Source organism: Panicum hallii, chromosome 2 (assembly GCF_002211085.1).
Source record: "Panicum hallii strain FIL2 chromosome 2, PHallii_v3.1, whole genome shotgun sequence".
Lineage (NCBI taxonomy): Eukaryota > Viridiplantae > Streptophyta > Magnoliopsida > Poales > Poaceae > Panicum > Panicum hallii.
The window spans coordinates 1559699-1582048 of record NC_038043.1 but is presented as its reverse complement, the minus strand read 5'-3'; the positions used below and the strand labels follow the sequence as shown (position 1 = coordinate 1582048).

General features: G+C 50.4%; 2 protein-coding genes and 1 pseudogene across 2 annotated transcripts; 1 reads left to right on the top strand and 2 right to left on the bottom strand.

Annotated features, from left to right (window-relative positions):
• Positions 1-1512: 1512 nt before the first annotated feature.
• Positions 1513-1610, bottom strand: LOC112883679 (annotated as a pseudogene).
• A 4367-nt stretch (positions 1611-5977) lies between these two features.
• On the top strand, positions 5978-6951 carry LOC112879659 (protein G1-like). Its single transcript, XM_025944016.1, has one exon. It carries the CDS (start codon positions 6178-6180, stop codon positions 6949-6951), a length of 774 nt encoding a protein of 257 aa, XP_025799801.1. The 5' UTR covers positions 5978-6177.
• A 1616-nt stretch (positions 6952-8567) lies between these two features.
• LOC112879658 (inosine-5'-monophosphate dehydrogenase-like) lies at positions 8568-13370 on the bottom strand. Its single transcript, XM_025944014.1, has 5 exons — positions 13281-13370; positions 11979-13133; positions 11070-11249; positions 9600-9857; positions 8568-8929 (listed from the first exon to the last, which is right to left on the bottom strand). Exons 1-5 carry the CDS (start codon positions 13353-13355, stop codon positions 8858-8860), a joined length of 1740 nt encoding a protein of 579 aa, XP_025799799.1. The 5' UTR covers positions 13356-13370; the 3' UTR covers positions 8568-8857.
• Between the last annotated feature and the right edge of the window lie 8980 nt (positions 13371-22350).

Below are 22350 nucleotides of genomic sequence, written 5' to 3'. Positions count from 1 at the left end.
GCATAGAGCTATAACCAAGAAAAACACATTTGATGGACCGAAAGGAGAGCTTCCTAGAGTATATGGCCTAAGATTAGGCCAAGACGCACATCCAAACGTGCAAAGAGATAGTCTGGTTTTTCATGGAAGAGGCGTTCAATAGGAGTTTCATAATTGATCACCTTGCTGGGAAGGAGATTAATGAGATAGGTGGCAGTAAGAAAGGCTTGATCCCAGTACTTAAGTGGCTTAGAAGAGTTTGCTAAGAGAGCGAGGCCTACTTCCATAATGTGACGATGCTTACGCTCGCCTGCACCATTTTGTTGATGTGCATGGGGACAAGAGACACGATGAGGGATTCCTATCTTCTTGAAAAAGGAATTTAGCTTCGCATACTCTCCTCCCCAATTAGATTGTATGGATATGATCTTCTTGTTGAATTTGCGTTCAACAAGCTTCTGAAAGTCTTGGAAAACAGGAGCACGTCAGATTTCCTTTGCAATAAATAGATCCATGTGTACTTGCTATAATCATCAATAAAGCTGACGTAATAGGTGTATTTTCCAACGGAAGCAGGGGCAGGCCCCCAAACATATGAGTAGATCAACTCAAGAGGAGAACTTGACACTTTATTTGAACTAGAATAAGGAAGCTTATAGCTCTTGGCCATTTGACAAGCATCACAAACTGAATTTAAATCTTTACTAGTAGCAAAAGGAAGACTATTGCTACTTATGACACGATCTACAATAGGAAGGGTAGGATGTCCTAGCCTACTGTGTCATCTTGTAGTAGATGGTTTATTGACTCCATAAACTTCTTTACTTGAATCTTCTTTGACCGAACTTGGGCCAAAGGGGTAGAGACCACCTTGACATCTACCTCAATGTAGAACCTTCTTCGTTTCCTGGTCCTTAATGAGAAAGAAGTTACGACGAAATTCTAGGAAAGCATGATTATCACATGCTAATTTATGAACTGAGACTAGATTTTTATTAGCACGAGGGACATGAAAGATGCTTTTGAGATGCAAATCTTTATTAGGGGTATGTAGAATTGTATGACCAACCTTACTAATCCTCATACCTAAGCACTGGCAGTGTGTACTTGATCACACCCATTGTACTTGTCACGAACAGATAGCTTCTCTAGTTCTCCTATCATGTGATGTGTAGCTCCACTATCGACATACCAATTTGTATCATAGCCGTAGTCAGTGGTAGCTGCGCCAGCTGTCTTGTTGTGTTGGTCATCTTCTTCATCTTCATCATATCTGTACCAACATCTTGGGGCTTCGTGTCCTTCTTTCTTGCAGATTTGACAAATGGGCTTGGTGCTAGATCCCTTCTGCTTGCTGTTGTAGTTCTGACCTCCACGGCCACCACTGCTACGACCGCGATTGCCATAGCCCCGACCTCTTCCTCCTCGGCCTCGACCAGCTGTATCGGCCGAAGACTGATATTGTCCTCCATCATGGTACATCTTCAAGCGCATGTCATACTCCAAGAGTTGAGAGTACAGATCGCTCAAGGAGATGGAACCAACTCGATGAGGACAGATGATACAAAAGGGTTGTATTCAAAGTCAAGACCAGTAAGTATATAGTGAGCCATCTCATCATCATCTATGATCTTACCAACAGCAGCAAGCTCGTCCTTGATCGAGCACATCTTGGTGAAGTATGTTGATGAGGACATATTGCCCTTCTTGAGAGTAGCAAGCTTCATGCGTAGATTTGCCACCCTTGCCTTGGAGTGTGCCGAGAACATCTCTTCAAGCGCCTTCCAAGCTTCTGCTGATGTGGTCGCCGTTGCAACCGACGCTAATGCCTCCTTGGTGAGGGAATTCAGCAGGTAACTCAACAATTGCTGATCTTTGGCAATCCATGAGGTATACTCTAGATTACGCACCGTCTCCTTCTTGTCTGCCTTGGCCACCTTGATAGTTTGGGGCGGCTCTGGATCTGATCCGTTGAAAATTCCCATGTACTGGGCACCGCAGACGGCAGGGAGGAATTGCGCCCTCCATAAAAGATAGTTGTCGTGGGTGAGCTTTTCCAAGACAACGCCAAGCTGTGGCACCGATGAAGTTGATGAGGATGCCATGGATCAACTTGGAAGGTGTGTGGATGTATTATGGAAGAGTAGCTCTGATTACCATGTGAAGTTTGAGGTAACGTGATTGCCTATATCGGCAGCATCATGGTTGCATGTTTATATAGGAGGCAATTGCCAACACAATTACAAGAGAGGAGTTGTACTCATATATGTTTGTTACAAACTTGTAGAGCAATCTATTTGTCGGTACATACGGACAGGAGTACCTCCTGCTAGTGTGTCCAACCCGAGGGGCGCGAGGTTATCTGTAACCTCGCGCTAAGCCTTTGGGTGACGAGGCGTACGGCTCGGGCCTGACAGCTGGGGTCACGGTCTCCGGACCATGGAATACAAAACCGCTCGATAATCGCGATTATTGGTGAAATTTATCGTTACCGATGCTAGCTGAAAACGTAAACCGACTGGAATTTTGCTGGATTACAATGGAAAATTCAAAAATTTAAAAAAATTTATAAAAAGTAGAGAACTTATTTTTATAAAAAATTAGACCTTCTCTTGATTCCAGAATGTTGTCACATGTTGAAAGCAACAATTGTTTGCTTAGAAAAAAATATTTTTATCTAACTACCCATTACCATCCACTAACTCGTGCGATTAAGGCCAATTTTCATGCGATTAAGGCCGATAATCAATATATATGCGGCGATTATCGATGATGCTGCAGCTGGGAGCGAGGGAGCTGATCGTGGCGTCAATAATCGAAGAGACCGAAGAATGATTAAATTGATACGCCGAATGCCTTCATGTATGGACTATATGCTTGCTAGTTTGTACGTGACTTATATAGACTATGTACTCTTGTTTCTATGCACTATGAGATTTGTATGAACTATGCACTCTTTTATTTTTGTGAACTATGAAGTTTGTATGGACTATGCACTCGTTTGTTTATATGAACTATGCACTTCGTGGTTTATATACATGTGCAAATTCATGTGCTTTATGCAATTTTATGGGCAAAATATGTAAATATGTTTATTTCTTAGGCAATTCTATATGTAAAATTGTGCATGTATGTGTAATTTATCTAATATAATATAATACATAACCTAAAAAATTAAATGCTATCAAACCTTTATTTTTTTTCCACTGCCAAAACACATTTTCAGTAGGCGAAGCGATAAATCGTTCAGTTTGCATCGATTATCGACGATAAATTGTTGATTTTTATTTTTTTGAATTTAGGTCTCTTTACCGATTGGTTTTGGCGATTTTTCACCGATTTTCAACCAATTGTCGTTACCGGAGCTCACTGATAAATGCTGCATTGCCGGTAATGTAATCGTTGCTCCGGACCTCACCCCGTGCTCTAGCAGGTCCGGCGCCTCCATGTGCCCACAAGGACAAGGTGCTCAGGAACGGTCACCGCGGTCCCGAACCACCGCGGGGTGGCCCGGTGCCGCCACGTGTGGAAGCCGGACCCCTAGAGGGCCTGTGCACCTGGACTGGGCTCGGGGGCCCGGACCTCCCTTCCCTCCGAGGAAGAGGTCCGGTGCCGCCGCGTGCCCCTGAGGAAGCGGCTGCTAAGCCAGCTCTGCCACGTGTCCGGTGGCAGCCAGCCTTCGGCGGGACGCCAGCCCAACTACCGCATTAAATGCGGGTAGGTGGGGTGCGCGTGCCTAAGACAGAGCATGGGCTGCCCACTGACACGTTGGGCAGGTATGCTGACACCACGGTAAGCCCGCCTGTTACCGAGGTGGCGCGTCACATCACCACGCTGCGCGCGCAGGCGGGCGGCGTGTAGTCACATCACAGCACCGCGCGCATGAAGAAAGGGTAATTATGATTTGCTGCAGGTGGGCTACGGCGTGCGCTGCTACAGTGCGCGCGGAGGCTACAGCACGGCAGGTCAACATAGCCCCTTTGCCTGCCAGCGGGAACTGTGACCCAACAGTGTCAGCACGTCTCCCACTGTGCATGTCACTCGCAGCAGGCCCTGTGCAGGCGAGACGGCACAAGACCAAATCCAGACGGAGGATACGCACAGGAGCCGAAGAGGAAGATTTCCGAATCTTTAGCATTTCAGGCTCCAATGTGTACGTTATTTAGTATACGCGCTCCCCTTAAGCCTATAAAAGGGAGAGCGCACATGTTAAAACACAAGCACACACAAGCTTTCCAAAGTCCCAGAGACACTCAGACTCACAAGCAATACAACACACAGTGGACGTAGGGTTTTACGCTCCAGCGGTCTGAACCATTCTAAATCTCTTGAGTGCTTTCCGTGTTCATACGCCTCTTGATCTAGCATTCCTTGGCTTCCCCAAACTCATCCTAAATTAGGATTAGACGGATGCATTCCGCCACCCGGCTGGAGAATTCCTCCGACACTATTCTATCTCTAATTCTATCCGAGACATGTAGAGTCCAAGCATCCCGGAGTTTGTTACATGATTGTTACACGATGACAATTCTAACACGCCCCTCGACTCCTGGATCCAGATGCCCGGCGAGTATTATACTAAAATTCTTATCTTAGTTACTAACATATTTTCCATTTTGTTAGATTGTTGGTATTTTTTTAAAAAAACAGTTATAATACAAGTTCATATTTCATTACTTATTGGTATTGAGAGGCACTATACTGGTTCCGCTTTTATGCAAAATTTGAATCTTTTCAAACAAAGTAAATACACACAACCATATAAACTCATGCACACTTACCTCTATATACGAACATAACCGTATGCACACTGTACTCCTATGAGATTGATGAAGGCACAAGCAAGCTGTCTACCAATGAAAGAAAACATAATCTGTTCCTAGAATTTAAATTCAAGAAAGTGAGTGTCCATGCTCAACTTGAACCCAGGTGGGTAGCTTTCACCGTAAGAAACACAAGCTACACTTATTGGATTATGATTACCTACTCATGCTTGTTTGGCTCGAAGATGTTAACTTAATCTCATCTTACTATTTCTCAATGGAAGCTCATTTTAGAGCCTCCATATTAATCCTTAATTAGATGAGAGACGCTCTAGGAAAAAGTTAAAACCTAGAAATTCTTTCCAAGAAAAATACCCTGCCATTGCATCTGGCCGGCAAGTTTCTTCATTACCCATATCTTAACTATAGTGCCACTGTTAAAAAATTAACTTAAAAATACACACCCCTGCATGTCCAAAAAATTTATATCCATGAAGACACATGCATTTAAGTTGTTCAAATCCACGTTGGGGTAAATGAATGCCACACACGGTGGATCTTGATGAGACGTACTAAAATGACCAAAAGCCCAAAACCAAATTAAGCACGGCGCAACACGGCCACACGAACGGATAAGGCGCCACGCGTGCGTACGGCGACGACGCAGCAGGCTGCACGTTGGGTCGCCGCCGACCGTACACGATCGTTCACGCGATCCCAAGCAATGGCGAGGCCGACTACTGCACACTGACGAGACGCAAGTCTGGTACTGGCACGAGCACAGGACGTACGAGTCGCCAGACGGCTGCCATCTGCCATCGATCGGCCGGCCGGTGGATCCCACCCATCTCGATCGCCGATCGGCCAGTCAAATCAAGAGAGAGAGAGATCAGAGATCACTGCAGCCTGCCCGTCTGCCTGGTCGACTTGACATGACGCGGCCGCGCCGCCCGGTCCCGGCCACCCTGACACTCCTGGCGCCCTGCCCCGGCCCACCCACGTTTCGTCGCCTTGCCGCGGCCGCGGCCGAGCCCCTACGGCCCCGACCGCGCTGCCCCCGCCGGCCGGCGGCCGGCCTTGCGTCTCGTGGTCGTGGGGTAACGCAACACGCGGCCGCTGCGCTGTGACTGTGACGCGTCGTTGGAGCATGCCCCTGCCGCATCTAGCTCGGTGGCACACCTGTGACCTGCCTGCCTGCTGCAGCCGCGCGCGTCATCGTCCCCGCTCGGCTGCGTCACGCACGGAGGAGCTATGGCTGTGCTGAGGAGGGACGAGACCACCACTCTATATTAAGCCCGCACCACACGTCCCCGGCGGCCGGGAAGCTCAGCGAGCCCGACCTCCCTTTGGCCTCGGCTCCGCTCTCAGATCGTCGGATCTCGAGGAGGTTGTCGCGTGCAGAGAGCGTCGACGAGCGGCGGATCGGAGGTGGGCGATGTCGACGGGCGGCGCGGACTGCTCGTCGCCGGCGCGGCGGCCGAGCCGGTACGAGTCGCAGAAGCGGCGGGACTGGCAGACCTTCACGCGGTACCTGGGCGCGCACCGCCCGCCGCTGCAGCTCCGCCGGTGCAGCGGAGCGCACGTGCTCGAGTTCCTGCGCTACCTCGACCGCTTCGGCAAGACGCGGGTGCACGCGCAGCCGTGCCCGGCCTACGGCGGCGGCGGCCGGGTGCCGGCGTCGGCGTCGGCGCCGGCGCCGGGAAGCGCGGCCGAGGCGTGCCAGTGCCCGCTGCGCCAGGCGTGGGGCAGCCTCGACGCGCTCGTGGGCCGGCTACGCGCCGCGTTCGACGAGCGCCACGGCGCCCGCGGGAGCGGGGTGGCGACCGCGCGGCCCGACAACGCCGGAGACGGCGCCAGCGCCAACCCCTTCGCCGCGCGCGCCGTCCGGCTGTACCTGCGCGACGTCCGCGACGCGCAGGCCAGGGCGCGCGGCATCTCCTACAGCAGGAAGAAGAAGAAGCGGAACAAGCCGCAGGGCACCTGCGGCGCGGCCTCCGCCTCCGCCTCCATGCAGGACGACGGCGGCGCGGGCGCGCTCCCTCACGCGAACAGCACGGCGTCAGTGGCTCCTGCGGTGCCGTTGCCGCCGCCGGCGTACCTCACCGGTGTGCCCTTCGAGTGCTGCGACCACGGCAGCGTCTTTGGAGGACCGACCGCCAACGGCGCGGCTGGCTTCTACCTGCCATTGCTGTTCAACACGTTTGGCTAGCTAGGGCACGCTCCACGCCATTGCCTTCGCTCAATCTTCACTTGCATTCATGTGTTCATGTACGTGTGATTGGGGGCATTCATGTGTTAGCGTTTTTGCATTTGGTGTACATTGATTTATCTTTCAAGTGGTTTTTGGATTTGCATTCATCTGTTTGCTTTGACAGTTTTTGAGAGATCTTTGAGCTTACATTAACATTTGAGAAAAACTAGTCCATCAACCAATAAAACCTTAGCTCGGGCTATGCGTTTAGCATGGAAATAGACCCCATCGCTTCTCGACACATGTATGTGTGGTCTATACGACGAATCTCACCTTGTACATGCATGCCTACCTGAGACCTTTATTGTTTTATATAAAAATGGCTGAAGCGTGTAATAATTTACAAGCATACAAATGAGTGTACGTTGAGATAATTTTTTTCCTAAAAGTGAAATGTACATGCGGTCCTTAGCCTTGTTAAATAATATCGTCCATATCCAAATGCCCGAAATACCCCTATATTATTGACTTATCAAGATGAGACCTCCACAATGGCATGCCACGTTAGCATCTTAGGGATTAGCCACTTTGAACCTAGATGGCACATTTAACATATTTAAGGACCCAATTTTATGGATTTGTATGACATCCATGACAAGTTTATAAATTATAATGACAGAACTAGTTAACTCAGATATAGATTTAGGGTTACTATGGGTTATCTTTCATAAGAGCATAAGATGTAAATTTAGAGGGCTTAAGTTAAATTTTTATATGATATCGGTGGGTAATAATTTAGATAAATACTAGGTGATATTTTGGACTATTTTCATAATGATAGAGTAATCTCTATCTCTATACTATTTCTAAATCAAGCAATGATTTTTTATCTATCAATCGGAATCCTAATCGGAACGTGGACAAATTAATCGGAATCCTGATCGAAACCTAGGCAAACCAATCGAAATCCTAGTCGGAACCCGGACAATCAACGCCGCATGCAGTTGCGGCACAACCTGTACCCAAGTTAAAGAGCACAAAATTGATAGTCTCGTACAGATCCGGGTACTGTAGCAATATACTGACACCGTGCTGCTAGTTTAGGTATAAATTGAAGTTACTTTAGATTATTTTTTATAATGGTAGAGACGGATAAATCTTTAAAATATAGAAATGGTCAAGCTGCTGGCACTTACTGCGGCACGCATCGGACGCCCTGAGACTGAGAGTTTGGACATGTCAATGTTGCTCGATAATTTTCCAAGACATGCTTAAGAGATCATCTAGCTAGTAATGAAGTGGATCTCTCAGCGTAGACACAGCCTCCTGCTAGGTGCTAGCTAGCTAACAGCTCTCGACGTTCTTCTTCTGAAGAAGCCTAGCGACTGCGAGCCCCGCTGGGACCGGGACCGCACGTAGGTTGTTCTTTTGTGCCAGCTTCGTGTCCTGCTCCTGCCCCAGTGCCCCTGGCTATCGGCCTCGCCTGCATCCGATCTGCTGTCCTACAGTGCATGCTGCATGCATGCACTGATCGGTAGCAGTGATCGGCCCCCGTCCCTTCTCCATCGGTAGCACTATATTAGCTTGGTGTTGGATGTCAATTCAGGCAAACTATACCATTACATGATCAGATCAGAGAGGGCATGGAGATGCATAGCATCCATCAACAATCCATTTCCAACTTATTTCACCAAAAGCACAGCAGTTGTTCATTTGGAATGCTGAGTTAGTGTTTGAAATGGGACCACAAAGTTACAAACGGTGCCGGGCTTGGCACCGTGCTTGCAGGCAAGCGAAACCAACAGTTCCCAGAATTGTACATACAGGGGTTCAGACGAGCTACCAGGCTTCAGAGAAGACCACAATGGAATTGGAGTTTCAGCCATCCGCGCGCTCTGGACCGTGGCCAATGCAGGTCACTGCATCAGAATGCCTTCTTCTCGTAAGAAACAAGACCGTGGATCCCTCCTTCGACTTGGGCAGCTCCGGTTCTTACCTGAATTATTCAAGGATCAGTTTGTTGATAAGGTGGCACATTACATTTTGTGTCAAGCACAGGTAGGTTAGGATATATCAAATACAGTGTCAGCAGTGATCACTATACTTCAATTGAAAGACAGATGTTCGTTATGCTTCTGCGTACATCCAGTTGAACTATTTGGATTTTACTGAGGAACTGAGGGGATAAAAAGGGTGTTGCCAATGGGCCTGCCCCTGACTTTCAGAGCTAGCAGGGAGGATAAGGGCAGCTGTTTCAAAAGTAGTAGGACATGTTTGAAAAGTCACGAGGCGTCCATGGATCACTCTAGCCCATGAAGTCCAACCTACACTCCACTACTGGGAAAAGAACAGTTTCTATGGTGGTACCACAATGTAACTTATGGGTATTTATACTTGACTGGCTTACATGAAGAAGCTGCAGAATTACTGACTGCTGTTAAAGGGGAACTATGTTTAGCCTCAACTTTTATTTCAATGATAACAAGGTGTGTATTATTCTTTTGCCTGGACCTGGGTGAATGCTAGTTGTATTAATGAAATCTTCTGGCTTTCTTAGATGATCAGTTCCCAAAATTCACAATAAAAAAAACGTTCATGTGCAAACTTTGAATGCATCATAGATGAGAATATTATTTTTCACTTTTAATTGCATCTAATGTGCATACCTCTAGTCGAAGAGATTCCGATTGTAAAAGATCATGGGCTGACCGCAAGGAGGATGCACCCAGGTCCTGGAAGCCTTGCTTGACAGCTTGCATCGTATAAGGTATGAACCTCAATACAGAGCCCTTGTCAGCAACTGATCCAACAACTCCTTGAGCAACCTTAAGCTTAAGCGTGTCGCCAAGGTATCTGGCATCACTCCCCTTTGTCATAGCCTCGAGGGAACCCATCCCTCTGTATTTTTTGACACGATGTCCATCCTTGGATCAAAGATTTAAATAGAAGCAGACTTAGTTATTATGAGTCACATATACGGTAGAAGGTAAAGTTTAATCACATTTCACTCATAAATTATTCCAAAAAAAATCACTCAGAAATCAGGAATTCCTAAGATAATACAGTCCCAAGTAGCTGGTGTTGCTCACTCCTAGGACTAAAAGTTGGTTATAAATAAAATAAAATTCGGTGTTGGTGTTCTCTTCTCACCCAGTTTGTATTTTCTCTAATCTCTGAACCCACCATGTATTAGCTTTTGGCTTTAAAAAGGCCCATCAATATATTCAGGTGGGGGTGACTCACCGCACGGTGACCCTAAAAAAAAAGTCGAAAACCAAACTTCAAATTATTCCAGTTCTGAATATTTAGAAGACTCAGTAAGTTTAAGGCCCTCTAGACCCATTCACGCCATCAAAAGGTTCATATACAACACAAAAGTTTTTTAATGATGCAAAGGCTTCAACTTTACAAGCTAACCACTAACAGCTAGGTCGTGTAAGCTAGCTGCTGTCTGCTTAAAAGAAAATCCAACAATCCATGGGCATAGAGCTTACATTATCAGTTAAACAGGGAAACGATAAGAGTTCATGTATTTCAAGAGGGAAATAGTATGCACATGCATCTGGTATATCCGTAAGAACAGAGGTCTTCTTTATTTACTGTTATTATATCTTTACCAGGACCAACATGCATCGCTATTTAAAAATGGATACAGGCACTTCCTAAAAAAATGAACACATGCAGAAGACGATACGACAAAGCATGAGGAACACAGCTGTCTATAATTAGTATTATTAGCAGCACTCTGCAGACAGTATATGCCTAAATCCCGTATTTAATTTTACCTTACCACACTGCTTTTCAGCACGCCATACTTTGCAGTATCATAATAATACTTTGCTGCTACAGTTCATGTACAAAGCAGAGACTGGGAAAGCAAATGATAATATTCAATCCGTATGCTCTATTCTAGAGCACATAAACCTCTTACAACAATCTTTGGTTAATTATCCACTGGCACCACTTTTGTAGTAAATATAGAGGGATCTCTTTTAAAAGCACTACCCATAAGTGGGTTGAACAAATAAAGCATGTTGTTCTAAAAAGTGATACTCATTGCTGATTGCCCAATTACTGTGTGCTTATAAAAAAACAAAAGAAGACAAACTGAAAAGAGCTACATAATAATCCTGTACCTTGTACTCATAAACACCAGGGGCTTCAAGACTTCCAGCTAGGAAACTACCCATCATAACAGTAGATGCTCCTAGGGTCAGAGCCTTCACAATATGTCCAGAGTTTGAAATTCCACCGTCGGCAATAACCGGCACATCATGATCCTTCGCATATGATGTGACCTTGTAAACTGCAGTAGCCTATCACAAATAATAGAGAAAAAGAAAAATACATGAGAGAATAGTGGAACTCAAGTTGCACCTCAAGGAAGCAAAGGTGGCAAAGGCAAAGTATAGGAGGATAAGAATGTGGTCCTACCACTATTGGTTGGTAAATTAATGTAAAATACACCGTATGTTTAAGGGCCTATAGTTTATAATTGCATCCACTACTAAAGCACCAAGATACTTTGTAGAAAGCACTTGTTATGATATGAATACACTGCGCGATTATTGATGAATCATGTTGCTCCTTCCAGAAAAAAAAATATATTGAAAGCATATAACATAAAGCATTCTTGTAACCAATTCAGAATGTAGCTTTTCACGAGACTGAAACATAGAACTATGCAACTGCCAATCGGATAGGAGTTGGTTCCACAGATATTAGAAGTTCTCATCGTCAGAGAAGGATCCATTCTGTCCAGTGTGTTGATTTATCACGACTGATTGTTCGCGTTTCATTAGGTTAAAAACTGAAGCTCCAGAACATCATCACGACTTTACTATGCCAGTCACAAATGTAGCACAACAATTCAGATACCATCCTGAATCAAGGTCAAATGAATTACTGAAATCCTTCCTAATTTCAGCTCAGATGAATAGTAATCTTTACTGTACTCAATGAACTCAATTAAAACAGCAAACAAATTCAACACAATTAATTCATGTGTAAACCTAAGTACCATACGGAGAAATTAGCAAGCATACCTGCCCTCTGCCCACAGCACAAACTTCCTGCGTCGTGCAAATCGATCCAGAACCCATCCCCACCCGCAACCCATCCACGCCGGCGCCGATCAAATTCTGCGCCTGTGCAATGGTCACCACGTTTCCGCCGATCAAATCCACTTCAGGGTACATCCTCTTCGCGTACTTGATCATGTCGAGCTGGTAAACAGAGTTCCCCTGAGAGCTGTCGATGACTATGGCGTTAGCCCCTTCCTTGACCAGCAGCTCGAGCCTGCGCTTGTCCTCCTCCCGCGTCCCAATCGCCGCCGCGACGACGAACCTCCCGTCCGCTCCGAGCGACGGCTTGCCCAGCTTCGGGTAGCTCCGGATGCGCTCGACGTCCTGCGCGGTGATGAGGTCGACGACCTCACCGGCGCCCTCGTCGGAGACGAGGGGCGCGAAGTCCAGGCCCTCGTCGGCGAGAAAGGCGGCGGCTTGCTCGAAATCGAAGGCGGCAGACGCCGTCCGGGGGACGGGGGTCATGTACTCCGACACGGGGACGCCGGGTTTGCGGTCGGCGGCGGCGGCGACGCCGAGGAGGCGGGACAGCGCGTCCCCGCGCTCGGTGACGAGGGCGTACGTGCAGCCGGCGAAGTCGGCTGCGGAGGGGACGGACGAGGGGGCGAGGAACGGGGTGCCCGAGACGAAGGGGACGCGGCGTGCCTTGGCGGCGCGGAGGATGGAGGCCTGGGTCGCTGGGTCGGCGTTGCTGTGGACGACGGCGGCGCCGCCGACGGAGGCCATGGCGGCGGCCATGGGTGCCTCGGAGACGGTGTCCATGGGCGAGGCGACGCAGGGGGCCGCGAGCGGCACGCGGCGGGAGAGGCGGGTGGAGAGGTCGACGGCGTCGGCGGGGAAGTGGATGTAGCCCGGGAGGACGATCACGTCGTCGTAGGTGTAGGAGACGCCCTGCGAGAAAAGCCGCGCCGCCGGGAAGCCGTCGTCGGCGAGGCCGCTGCCGCCGGCCATCGGGGGGTTAGGGTTTTTGCAGGGTTCGCGGTTGAGATGGATGGGGCCGGCGGAGGTGAGCGGCGGCCGGATGGCAATGGCAACAGGAAGAGATAGAGCACGCTCATTTATAGGAGAGCGATCGTGGAGGACATGTCTGCCGCCTGAAGCATGAATCATGGATACCTTCAGAGGGGAAAAAAAAAAGCATTGTAAATTTTTTTTGTAAATGTCAAGATGAAAACTTGCATGAAATGTGCCATTAGCGATGATTCCTCGTTGATGCATGTCGGCTGCTTGGAGGATTCTTTTTCGGCGTGGTACGGGTCACACCTGCGATTGGAAGATAAGCGCCGTAGAAAGCCCACGACGGCCCACAACGAGCTCGCCCCTACCGCCTGCCTTCATCGTCTTCGGCGGCTCCCGCCACCGAATCCGGCCTCCTCCATCCCGCTATCACCACCGCCGGCTGCCACACACTCGTCCGGATCCTAGCCCACCGGTTAACTCGCCACCAACCCGCCGTCATCGGGCTTCCCTGCCACTCCCTCCCTCCTCTTTCTAGGTTCGGATGCTACAAGTACTCGGGACCCCCTCCGAACTCCGACGACAGTTGTGGCAAGGTGGAAGATGAAAACCGCTAGGGAGCCCACCTGCAGTGACTCGGGATCTCCTTCTGTGATGCGCTGAATTGCAGCCATGCGTGCGAGCTCTTTTCACTTTCTTAAATTTCGCCAAAGATCTTGTGATACGGCATGATCTGAGTATCTAACACAATTTCGGCAAATTTACTGGGATCAGATTTGGGAGTTTACTGTGGCGTCAGATTTTCCCAAGATTTGTTGGTTGTTGCCAGTAGGTACCAAAAAGCAAAATCCAAATCTGGTCTTATAAACTGGGCCACAATGAGAGGTTCAGGCCACAGGCCCGGTTAGCAAGCAGGCGCTAAAGAAACTCTTCGAGCCTGGCCCTAGCTTGAGAGCGATACTTTCAGCCCGTCCCACACTGAAATTCAACCCATAGAGAAAAAGTATGTTTCGTCTCCCTCAAATATCGAGGATTACCAGTAGTTAAAATTTCCATGGAGGGGGGGGGGGGTGCAACCTTTCTCCTTCTTGCAGAGTTGCTTCAGTTGTGGGCTGAAATTCCATGTGGAGATAGATGTGCTGGATCTGAACCTTCAACATTTTATTTTGAACTCAGTTTAAGATCTCAAGCTTTTTCCAAAGTGCATATTTTACAGAATCCATGGTGATGTGACAGACATGGCATTAATAACCAATCGCCATTCTGTTTGATTCTATCTGAGACAACAACGACTGTTCAAGATCAACCAGACCTGCCAGGACTCAGGACACTGCATTCCTTTTCCCGCTAGACTTGTATCGTTTTCTTTTCGTTTTTGACTTTTCCCAAACTTCATTTTATTTCCTGCCAACTTTCAATAACAGATAGGAAAACTTTCTACCCATATCTTTGAAAAAAAAACGTTTCAAATAATAGATCTCAACTTTCTATATAAGTCCTCTCAAATAAAGCATAAACAGAAAACAACTATCTACTCCGAATTATAAAGAACTTTCCAAATACATATTCAAAACTTTGTCATCTCTCCAAACTTTCAAGTCATGAATTCAAAACTTCTGGAAAGTTTGAAGATTCTCAAGTGACATATTCAAAGCTTCCAGCATCATTTTACTTTCAAACACTATAGGAGAATGGCACATCTCATTCCATGCCAAAACTCCATCACTATAGGTGAAAACCACAATGATAGTTGAGGACTATAGTTTTCGGTCCTTAACCAACAATGATAACATTTAAAGAAAACAAGAAAAATGAAAAGAAAAAAACCACCAGTGCTAGGCATCCAACATATGCGGTGATGCTCATAGGTGATGATGATCATACATACATACATACATACATACATACATACATACATACATACATACATACATACATACATATATATATATATATATATAAAATGCAACAAGATGCATTCTCTGTACAAAATGCACCCACTTTGCAGTTGCAATCGAGAGACTACATCGATTGCAACTAGGAGAATAGACAAATTGCAAATGGACGCGAATTAGTTGCAACTCAGACCGATCCGGTTGCAACTGGACGCGAACGGTTGCAACTCAGACCAACCCGATTGCAACTGGACGTGAACCGGCTGCAACTCAAACCGACCCGATTGCAATGGACACAATCCAGTTGCAACCAGAACCGTCACAATTGCAACTGAGAGGGTGGGTGCATTTTATATACAAAATGCACCCAGCTGCATTATAACAAAATAATATATATATAGGGGGAAAGAGAGAGAGAGAGGTGTGTTAAAAATTGAGGAGGGAGAGATTAGTAGCGGTGGTTTACTACTGGCCTTTTGTTAAGGTCAGACAATATTGTGTAGTTTTCTTCGTTCAGGAAAAAATATTGTGTGGTTTTCCATCAACTCCTGTCTTCATGTTAATTTTTCTGACGAACCGACCTGTAGTGATACTCACCGAATTGACAGTGAAAAGGGGTGGGAATCGTTTCACTGATAGTAAACTCGAATTACATATACAAATGCTGTCACAAATAATCATATTCTCCAGGCGCCAAAAATCAGCATTGCATTGGTGGCTATAGCTAGCAGTTGGCGGCATTCCTATCGCTCGAGAAGGAGGCAGTGCGGAAACAAGAAAGGATGATGATTAGGGCTACATGCATTTTGGGCCGTTGGATTAGAAACGGACGGAAATCATGGCAATTTTCATACATCTGAAATATGGCATCACCCAAACTTCATATGTATCTATCTAGTGTACACACAATTCCAAACTTCCTTATTCAAAACTGCAATCTATCAAACCAAATGCAAAAAAAATGCTCTACTGCTGTGGAAAGGTTTCATACATGAAGATTGTCGGTACACACGGACAGGGGTACCTCCTGCTAGGGTGTCCAGGCCCTTGGCGTCTCACAATTCGTAATCTCCCCCTCGCCTTCTGGGTGACGTGGCATACGGCCCGGGCCTGACAGCTGGGACCATGGTCTCCGGACCCTCCCATACTCTTCCAGGTCCGGGGTCTCCATGTGCCCGGGAAGGCAGGGGAGCTCTCGGGTAGCCCCCGTAGCCCCGGACTCCCCAGGGAGGTCCGGGGCCATCACGTGTGATGGCCGGACCATCACAGACCAGACCGCAACGACCGGCCTCGGGGGCTCGGACCTCTCTCCCCCCGGGAAGGGGTCCGGTGCCGCCACGTGCCGCCCCTACGGTGGGAGCGGGGCTGGCCCTGCCACGTGCCTATGGCTGGAGGCCCTCAGCGGGTCTCCAGCCCATCTACCAGCATTTAATGCGGTAGTTGGGCCGGGCGTGCCCAAGTCAAAAAGCGTGGCCTGCCACTGACACACGGGGCAGGTAGGCTGGCACCATGGTAAGCCCGCTTGTTTCCAAGGCGCCGCGTCGTGTCACCGAATACTGTGCGCCAGCGGCGTACAGTCCTGTCACAGCGCTGCGCACGGCGTGATGATGGCCTGTAACAGGAGAGCCAAGACGTGCGCTGCCACAGTGCACGCGAAGGCAACGGCGCAGCGGGTCAGCGCTGCTCCTTCGTCTGACAGGTTCCCACCCAACAGTGGTAACACAGCTCCACTGTTGGGTAACACTGACAGCGGTCACTGTGCCTGCAAGGCACCACACGGCCGTATCCAGGTTGTGGATACGCACATTATCTTCCCAACCGTGAAGGCTACAACGAGGAGCTGGAGATGGAGATCTCCATATCACATAGAGCAGGCTCCTGTTGGCCGGGCCCACCTGTCGGGGCCCTGCACAGTGTAAGCACTCCCCTTGGACTATAAAAGGGAGAGTGTACTCGTTAGAAGACAAGGTTCATACACACGAACACAAGTCCAGGCTAAGTTCCATCCAGAGCTGACACAGTCAATACAACACCAAAGTGGACGTAGGGTATTACGCTTCGGCGGCCCGAACCACTCTAAATCCTTGCGTCTTTCCTGCGTTCGTTTGTTCACCGATCTAGCGCTACTAAGTCTCCTCCAAACCCATCCTTAACTAGGAGTAGGCGGGTGCATTCCGCCACCCGGCTGGAGATTTCCTCCGACATTTGGCGCGCCAGGTGGGGGGTTTAGGTTTGGTTTGCGCTCGGTCGACCCTCAAGACTGCAATGGCGCGGAAGGATGGTCACCACGACCTCCAGTTGGGCGAGGAAGTGGCGTCCACGACGCCACATGTTTCCCGTCGTCCAACGTTCAGGGTGGCGCGGGCAGCACCACAGCGTGCTGCGGCGCGGGCCTCCGTGGCCCAATCGGTGCCCCCACCAAATGGGCCGCTCATGGCAGCCAGGGAGTGGCTTCGCAACCCCCTGGTGAAGCGGCCTCGCCCGACACCCAGAGGCAATGGCATGACGACGTCGACCGCCTACTCAACCTGGCACAGGCTTCCTCATGTTCAGCGGGGGGGGGGGGGGGGTCTGCCTCCAGGCAACGCCGTCGTCAGGGTGGCGCATCCGGTTCTGTGCACTCACCATCAGTGAGGAGTGCACGAACCGAGGACCTCCGGGCGGAGCTCAACCGCAGATGTGCGGGAGAGGACGCCCGTGTCTCCATTGAGCGGGCGCGAGGTCGCCGGCTCAATATCGAGGGTCGCAACCTCGATGCGGAATTCGCTGCGGTGGTTCCGGCCCCGCAGGGACCTGTCCAGGCACCGGTGTCCGGGGTGGGCTGCGCCGCGCTCGCAGATCACCTTCGCGCCGTCGCCTGGCCGTCACCCACCATCTCCAACGTCCGCCTCCCACCACGTGCTGATCGACGGAGGTGCAGGCCTCAGCGTCATCAGCTATGCGGCGTTCAAACACCTGCAGATCCCGGAGTCCAAGCTGACTCCTTCGCGCCCATTCTCCGGAGTGGGCCCGGACCCGGTGTACCCGGTAGGGACCATCACCCTACCGGTTACATTTGGGATGGAGGACAACTTCCGTACCGAGAATGTGCAGTTCGAGGTGGCGAAGGTTAACCTCCCCTTCAACGCCATCATTGGCAGACCGGCCCTGTACCAGTTCATGGCCATTGCCCATTATGGGTACTTGGTCCTGAAGATGCCTTCTCCGACAGGCGTCCTCACCATCCAGAGCGACCGGGCCGCCGCCGTCGTGGCGATCGAGAAGCTCCATGCGCTGGCAACAGGGCTTGCCGCTGCAGCTGGCGCCCAGGGGTCCGACCCCTCCACCTTGCGTGCCAAGGTTCTGGCCAAGGCGCCCAAGGTCCGTCCATCCGACACGGACGATGTACCCTTGAAGACCGTCCAGGTCGGAGCGGAGACCTCCCAGACCACCCGCATCGGGGGGAATCTGGGAGAGAAATAGGAAAGCGCGCTCATCGCCTTCCTCCGGGCTAATGTCAACGTGTTCACCTGGAAACCGTCACAGATGCCCGGGATCCCTAGAGAGGTGATTGAGCACCATCTGAAGATTCACCCCGACGCCAGGCCGGTCCGGCAGAAGCCACGCAAGCAGTCCATCGAGTGGCAAAACTTCATCTGTGAAGAGGTCCGTAAGCTGCTACAGGCTGGCTTCATTGAGGAGGTCTACCACCCAGTGTGGTTGGCCAACCCAGTCGTGGTCCCGAAGGCTAATAGGAAGCTTCGGATGTGCATCGACTACACCAATCTTAATAAGGCATGTCCAAAAGACCCTTATCCACTTCCGCGTATAGACCAGATTGTAGACTCCACCTCCGGGTGTGATTTGTTGTCCTTCATAGATGCCTATTCTGGTTTTCACCAAATTAAAATGGCTGAGGATGATAGGAAGCATACAGCTTTTGTAACAGTGGATGATCTTTATTGTTATATAGTAATACCTTATGGATTGCTTAATGCTCTACCCACCTTTGCTCGTGCAATGAACATCACTTTAGGTGATTTGGTTAGAGAAATAGTTGAGGTGTATGTTGATGACATCGTTGTCAAGACTAGAGAATCAAATTCCCTCCTAGAAAACTTAGCTCAAGTCTTCGACAAGTTACGAGCGACCTCCACCAACCTTAATCTCGAGAAATGCGTCTTCGGCGTGTCGGCGGGAAAGCTCCTTGGCTTCCTGGTCTCCCACCGGGGGATCGAGGCCAACCCGGATAAGGTCCGGGCGATCGAGACAATGAGACCCCCTGCGCGCGTCAAGGATATCCAGAGGTTGACGGGGTCTCTTGCAGCTCTCAGCCGCTTCATCTCGAAGCTGGCGGAAAGGGCACTACCCTTCTTCAAACTGATGAGAGGGTCCGGTCCATTCACATGGACTGAAGAGGCAGAACGTGCCTTCCAAGAGATGAAGCAGTACCTCACCTCTTTGCCGGTCCTGGTCGCTCCGGGCCTAGATGAGACACTGTTTCTTTATCTTGCAGCAACGGTCGAAGTGATCAGTATGGTGCTGGTCACTGAGAGGGCCGAGCATCTCCCGCAGGGGGCCCCGCGGACGCTCCTGCAGGAGAAGGAGGTGCGGCCTCCACCACTCCAACAACCGGCCCTACTTCGGAGGGTCCGGCCGGGTCTCGACCTGGACAAGTACCAAACGACCTGGGGCCCGACGTGTCCCCAGCTCAAGCTGAAGGATCCAGTCCACCTGGCAGAGTCAGGACCATCCAGAAGCCGGTCTACTATGTCAGCGAGGTCCTTCACGAAGCAAAGGCCAGGTACCCTGAGACGCATAAGCTCATTTATGCTATACTCGTTGCGTTCAGAAAACTCCGCCACTACTTCCAGCCCACAAGATTGTGGTAGTGACCTCCTACCCGTTGAGGGCCATCCTTCACAACTCCAACGCTACGGGCAACATCGCCAAGTGGGCAGCTGAGCTCACTGGATTCCAACTCGACTTCCAGCCGTGCCACACCGTCAAGAGTCAGGTCCTTGCTGACTTCGTGGCGGAGTGGACACCAGCACCAAGCATTCCAGGGGGTCCGGACCATGGCACGGACCCCGCACGTTCGGGAGTCAGGGCTTCGGTGTTCACCGGACCCCACTGGACCCTCTTCTTTGACGAGTCCGCCCGCAGCAAGAGGGCAGGGGCTGGCGTGGTCCTCATCGACCCACATGGCGAGCAGTTGAAGTACATGGTGCACCTCGATTTTAAGGCCACCAACAACATAGCGGAGTATGAGGCCTTAATCTTTGGACTCACGGCGGCTCTGTCCCTGGGGGTTTGGGAACTCCTGGTCAAAGGAGACTCCCAACTCGTCATCAGGCAAGTCCGGGGGGAATGTTGCTGTAACAACCCCCAGCTCGCAGCTTACCTCATTCGTATGAGGAGGCTGGAGAAGGACTTCAATGTGATAGAACTGCAACATGTTCCACGCGAAGGCAACTCAGCAGCTGATGCACTTTCCGCGAGCGCATCAACTCAGGCACCCGTGCCTGAGGGCGTCTTCCAGAGACGTCTGCTGAAGCCTTCTGCCCAGCCTACCGACCTGGGCGAAGGGGGTCGGTCTAGCACCTCAAAGCTACCGGTCCCGGCGGCGCTCCATCCGTGGAGCCCGCCAAGGGTTGTGTGCTCCCTCGAGGGTCCTGAAGACTTCAGGGAGCCACGCCCGATTTCTCAGGAAGGTCCCGATGCATGGATCTCTAAGATCCGGGACTACCTGAAAGATAATTAACTTCCTGAAGACCAAGCATCTGCTGAGCGCATTGCCCGGATGGCTAAGCAGTACACAGTGGTAGAAGGGAATCTCTACCACCGTGGCGCCAACGGCATTCTCATGCGGTGCGTCACCCAGGAAGAGGGCCGCGACTTGCTTGCGGAGATTCATAGAGTCGAGTGCGGAAGTCATTCTTCATCCTGCACGCTGATTGGTAAAGCCTTCCGCCATGGCTTTTACTGGCCGACAGCGCTCCAGGATGCAGCTGAGTTGGTAAGGTCCTGCAAAGCGTGCCAGTTTCATGCAAAGCAGATACACACTCCAGCTCAGGCGCTGCAGATGATTCCTCCCTCTTGGCCCTTTGCCGTATGGGGTTGGATATCTTAGGACCTTTCCCTAGGGCCGTTGGCGGGTACCGGTACCTCTATGTCGCCATTGACAAATTCACCAAGTGGCCGGAGGCAACCCCAATGGTCAATATCACCAAGGCATCAGCAACTGCTTTCCTCAGGTCAATTGTGTGCCGGTTCGGGGTCCCGAACCGGGTCATCACTGACAATGGGACTCAGTTCACGAGCCAATACTTCCAGAAGTACTGCGAGAACATTGGTATCCAGCTCTGTTTCGCCTCAGTGGCGCATCTCAGGAGCAATAGCCAAGTTGAGGGGCTAACGCTGAGATCCTCAGAGGGCTCAAGATCCGGACCTACTGCGATCTTGAGAAACATGGTGCAAGATGGATTGATGAGCTTCCGAGCGTGTTATGGGGGAACCGGACCACTCCCAGCCGGGCAACAGGGGAAACCCCTTTCTTCCTGGTCTACGGGGCCGAAGCGTGCCTTCCCCCGGAGATCACCATGGGCACTCTACGAGTCCAGGCCTTTGATGAGGACTTGCAGGAACAGCAGCGCCGCCAAGACGTGGACCTTGTCGACGAGCGTAGATGGCGAGCGCTCCGGCGCTACCACCAATGGTTCGTGCGTAGTAGGGAGCTCCGGATCGGGGACCTAGTCTTAAGGCGAATCCTAAACCGAGAGGGCCTGCACAAGCTCTCCACCAGCTGGGAGGGGCCCTTCAAGGTGACAAAGGTATGCCGACCCGGATCTGTTCGCCTGGCTACGGAGGAAGGCATGCAACTATCCAATCCATGGAACATTGAGCACCTCCGTAAGTTCTATCCCTAGGACCTAGTTGAGAGGAAATTTTTCCTTTGTAATTGGTAGCATCAACGTGCGGACCAGGGCGGTGGAGGTCCGCCCTCGTAAACCCGGCCCCTGGCGTACATCGCACAACACTTCTGTACCAATTCGTTAAGGAAAAATTTATTTCTCAGTGTGTCCTTGAAGTCTATGCAATTCTATTTTTCTTCGCTTCTTGTTACGCTAACCCCCCACGTGGTTTTTTGCGTCTGTGTCATGCCCAAGGCCTTTCTTAAGTTGCTACGCTACGTCTCTGCCCGGGACCTCTGTCTCGCAGGAGAAAAGGAACCGGACTCCTAGGAACTAGCTTCAGGGCGACGTACTCGTCCTTTGCTGGGGTCCAGAGTTGTGTAGCCGCTTAGCCTGGTTCCGTACCCTAAGCCTACACGCCCTGCCCTCCTAAGGTGAGTACCGTTGTACCTCGAACCATGGACCCGGGCCGGGACCCCTTTAATACCCGAACCTAGGTCCTAGTGCTCTGACTCGCTACGCAACTTAGGAGGCCTTTGCTGGCCGGACCGGGACCTCGTGGGGACGTCTACTAAACATCGATCCTAA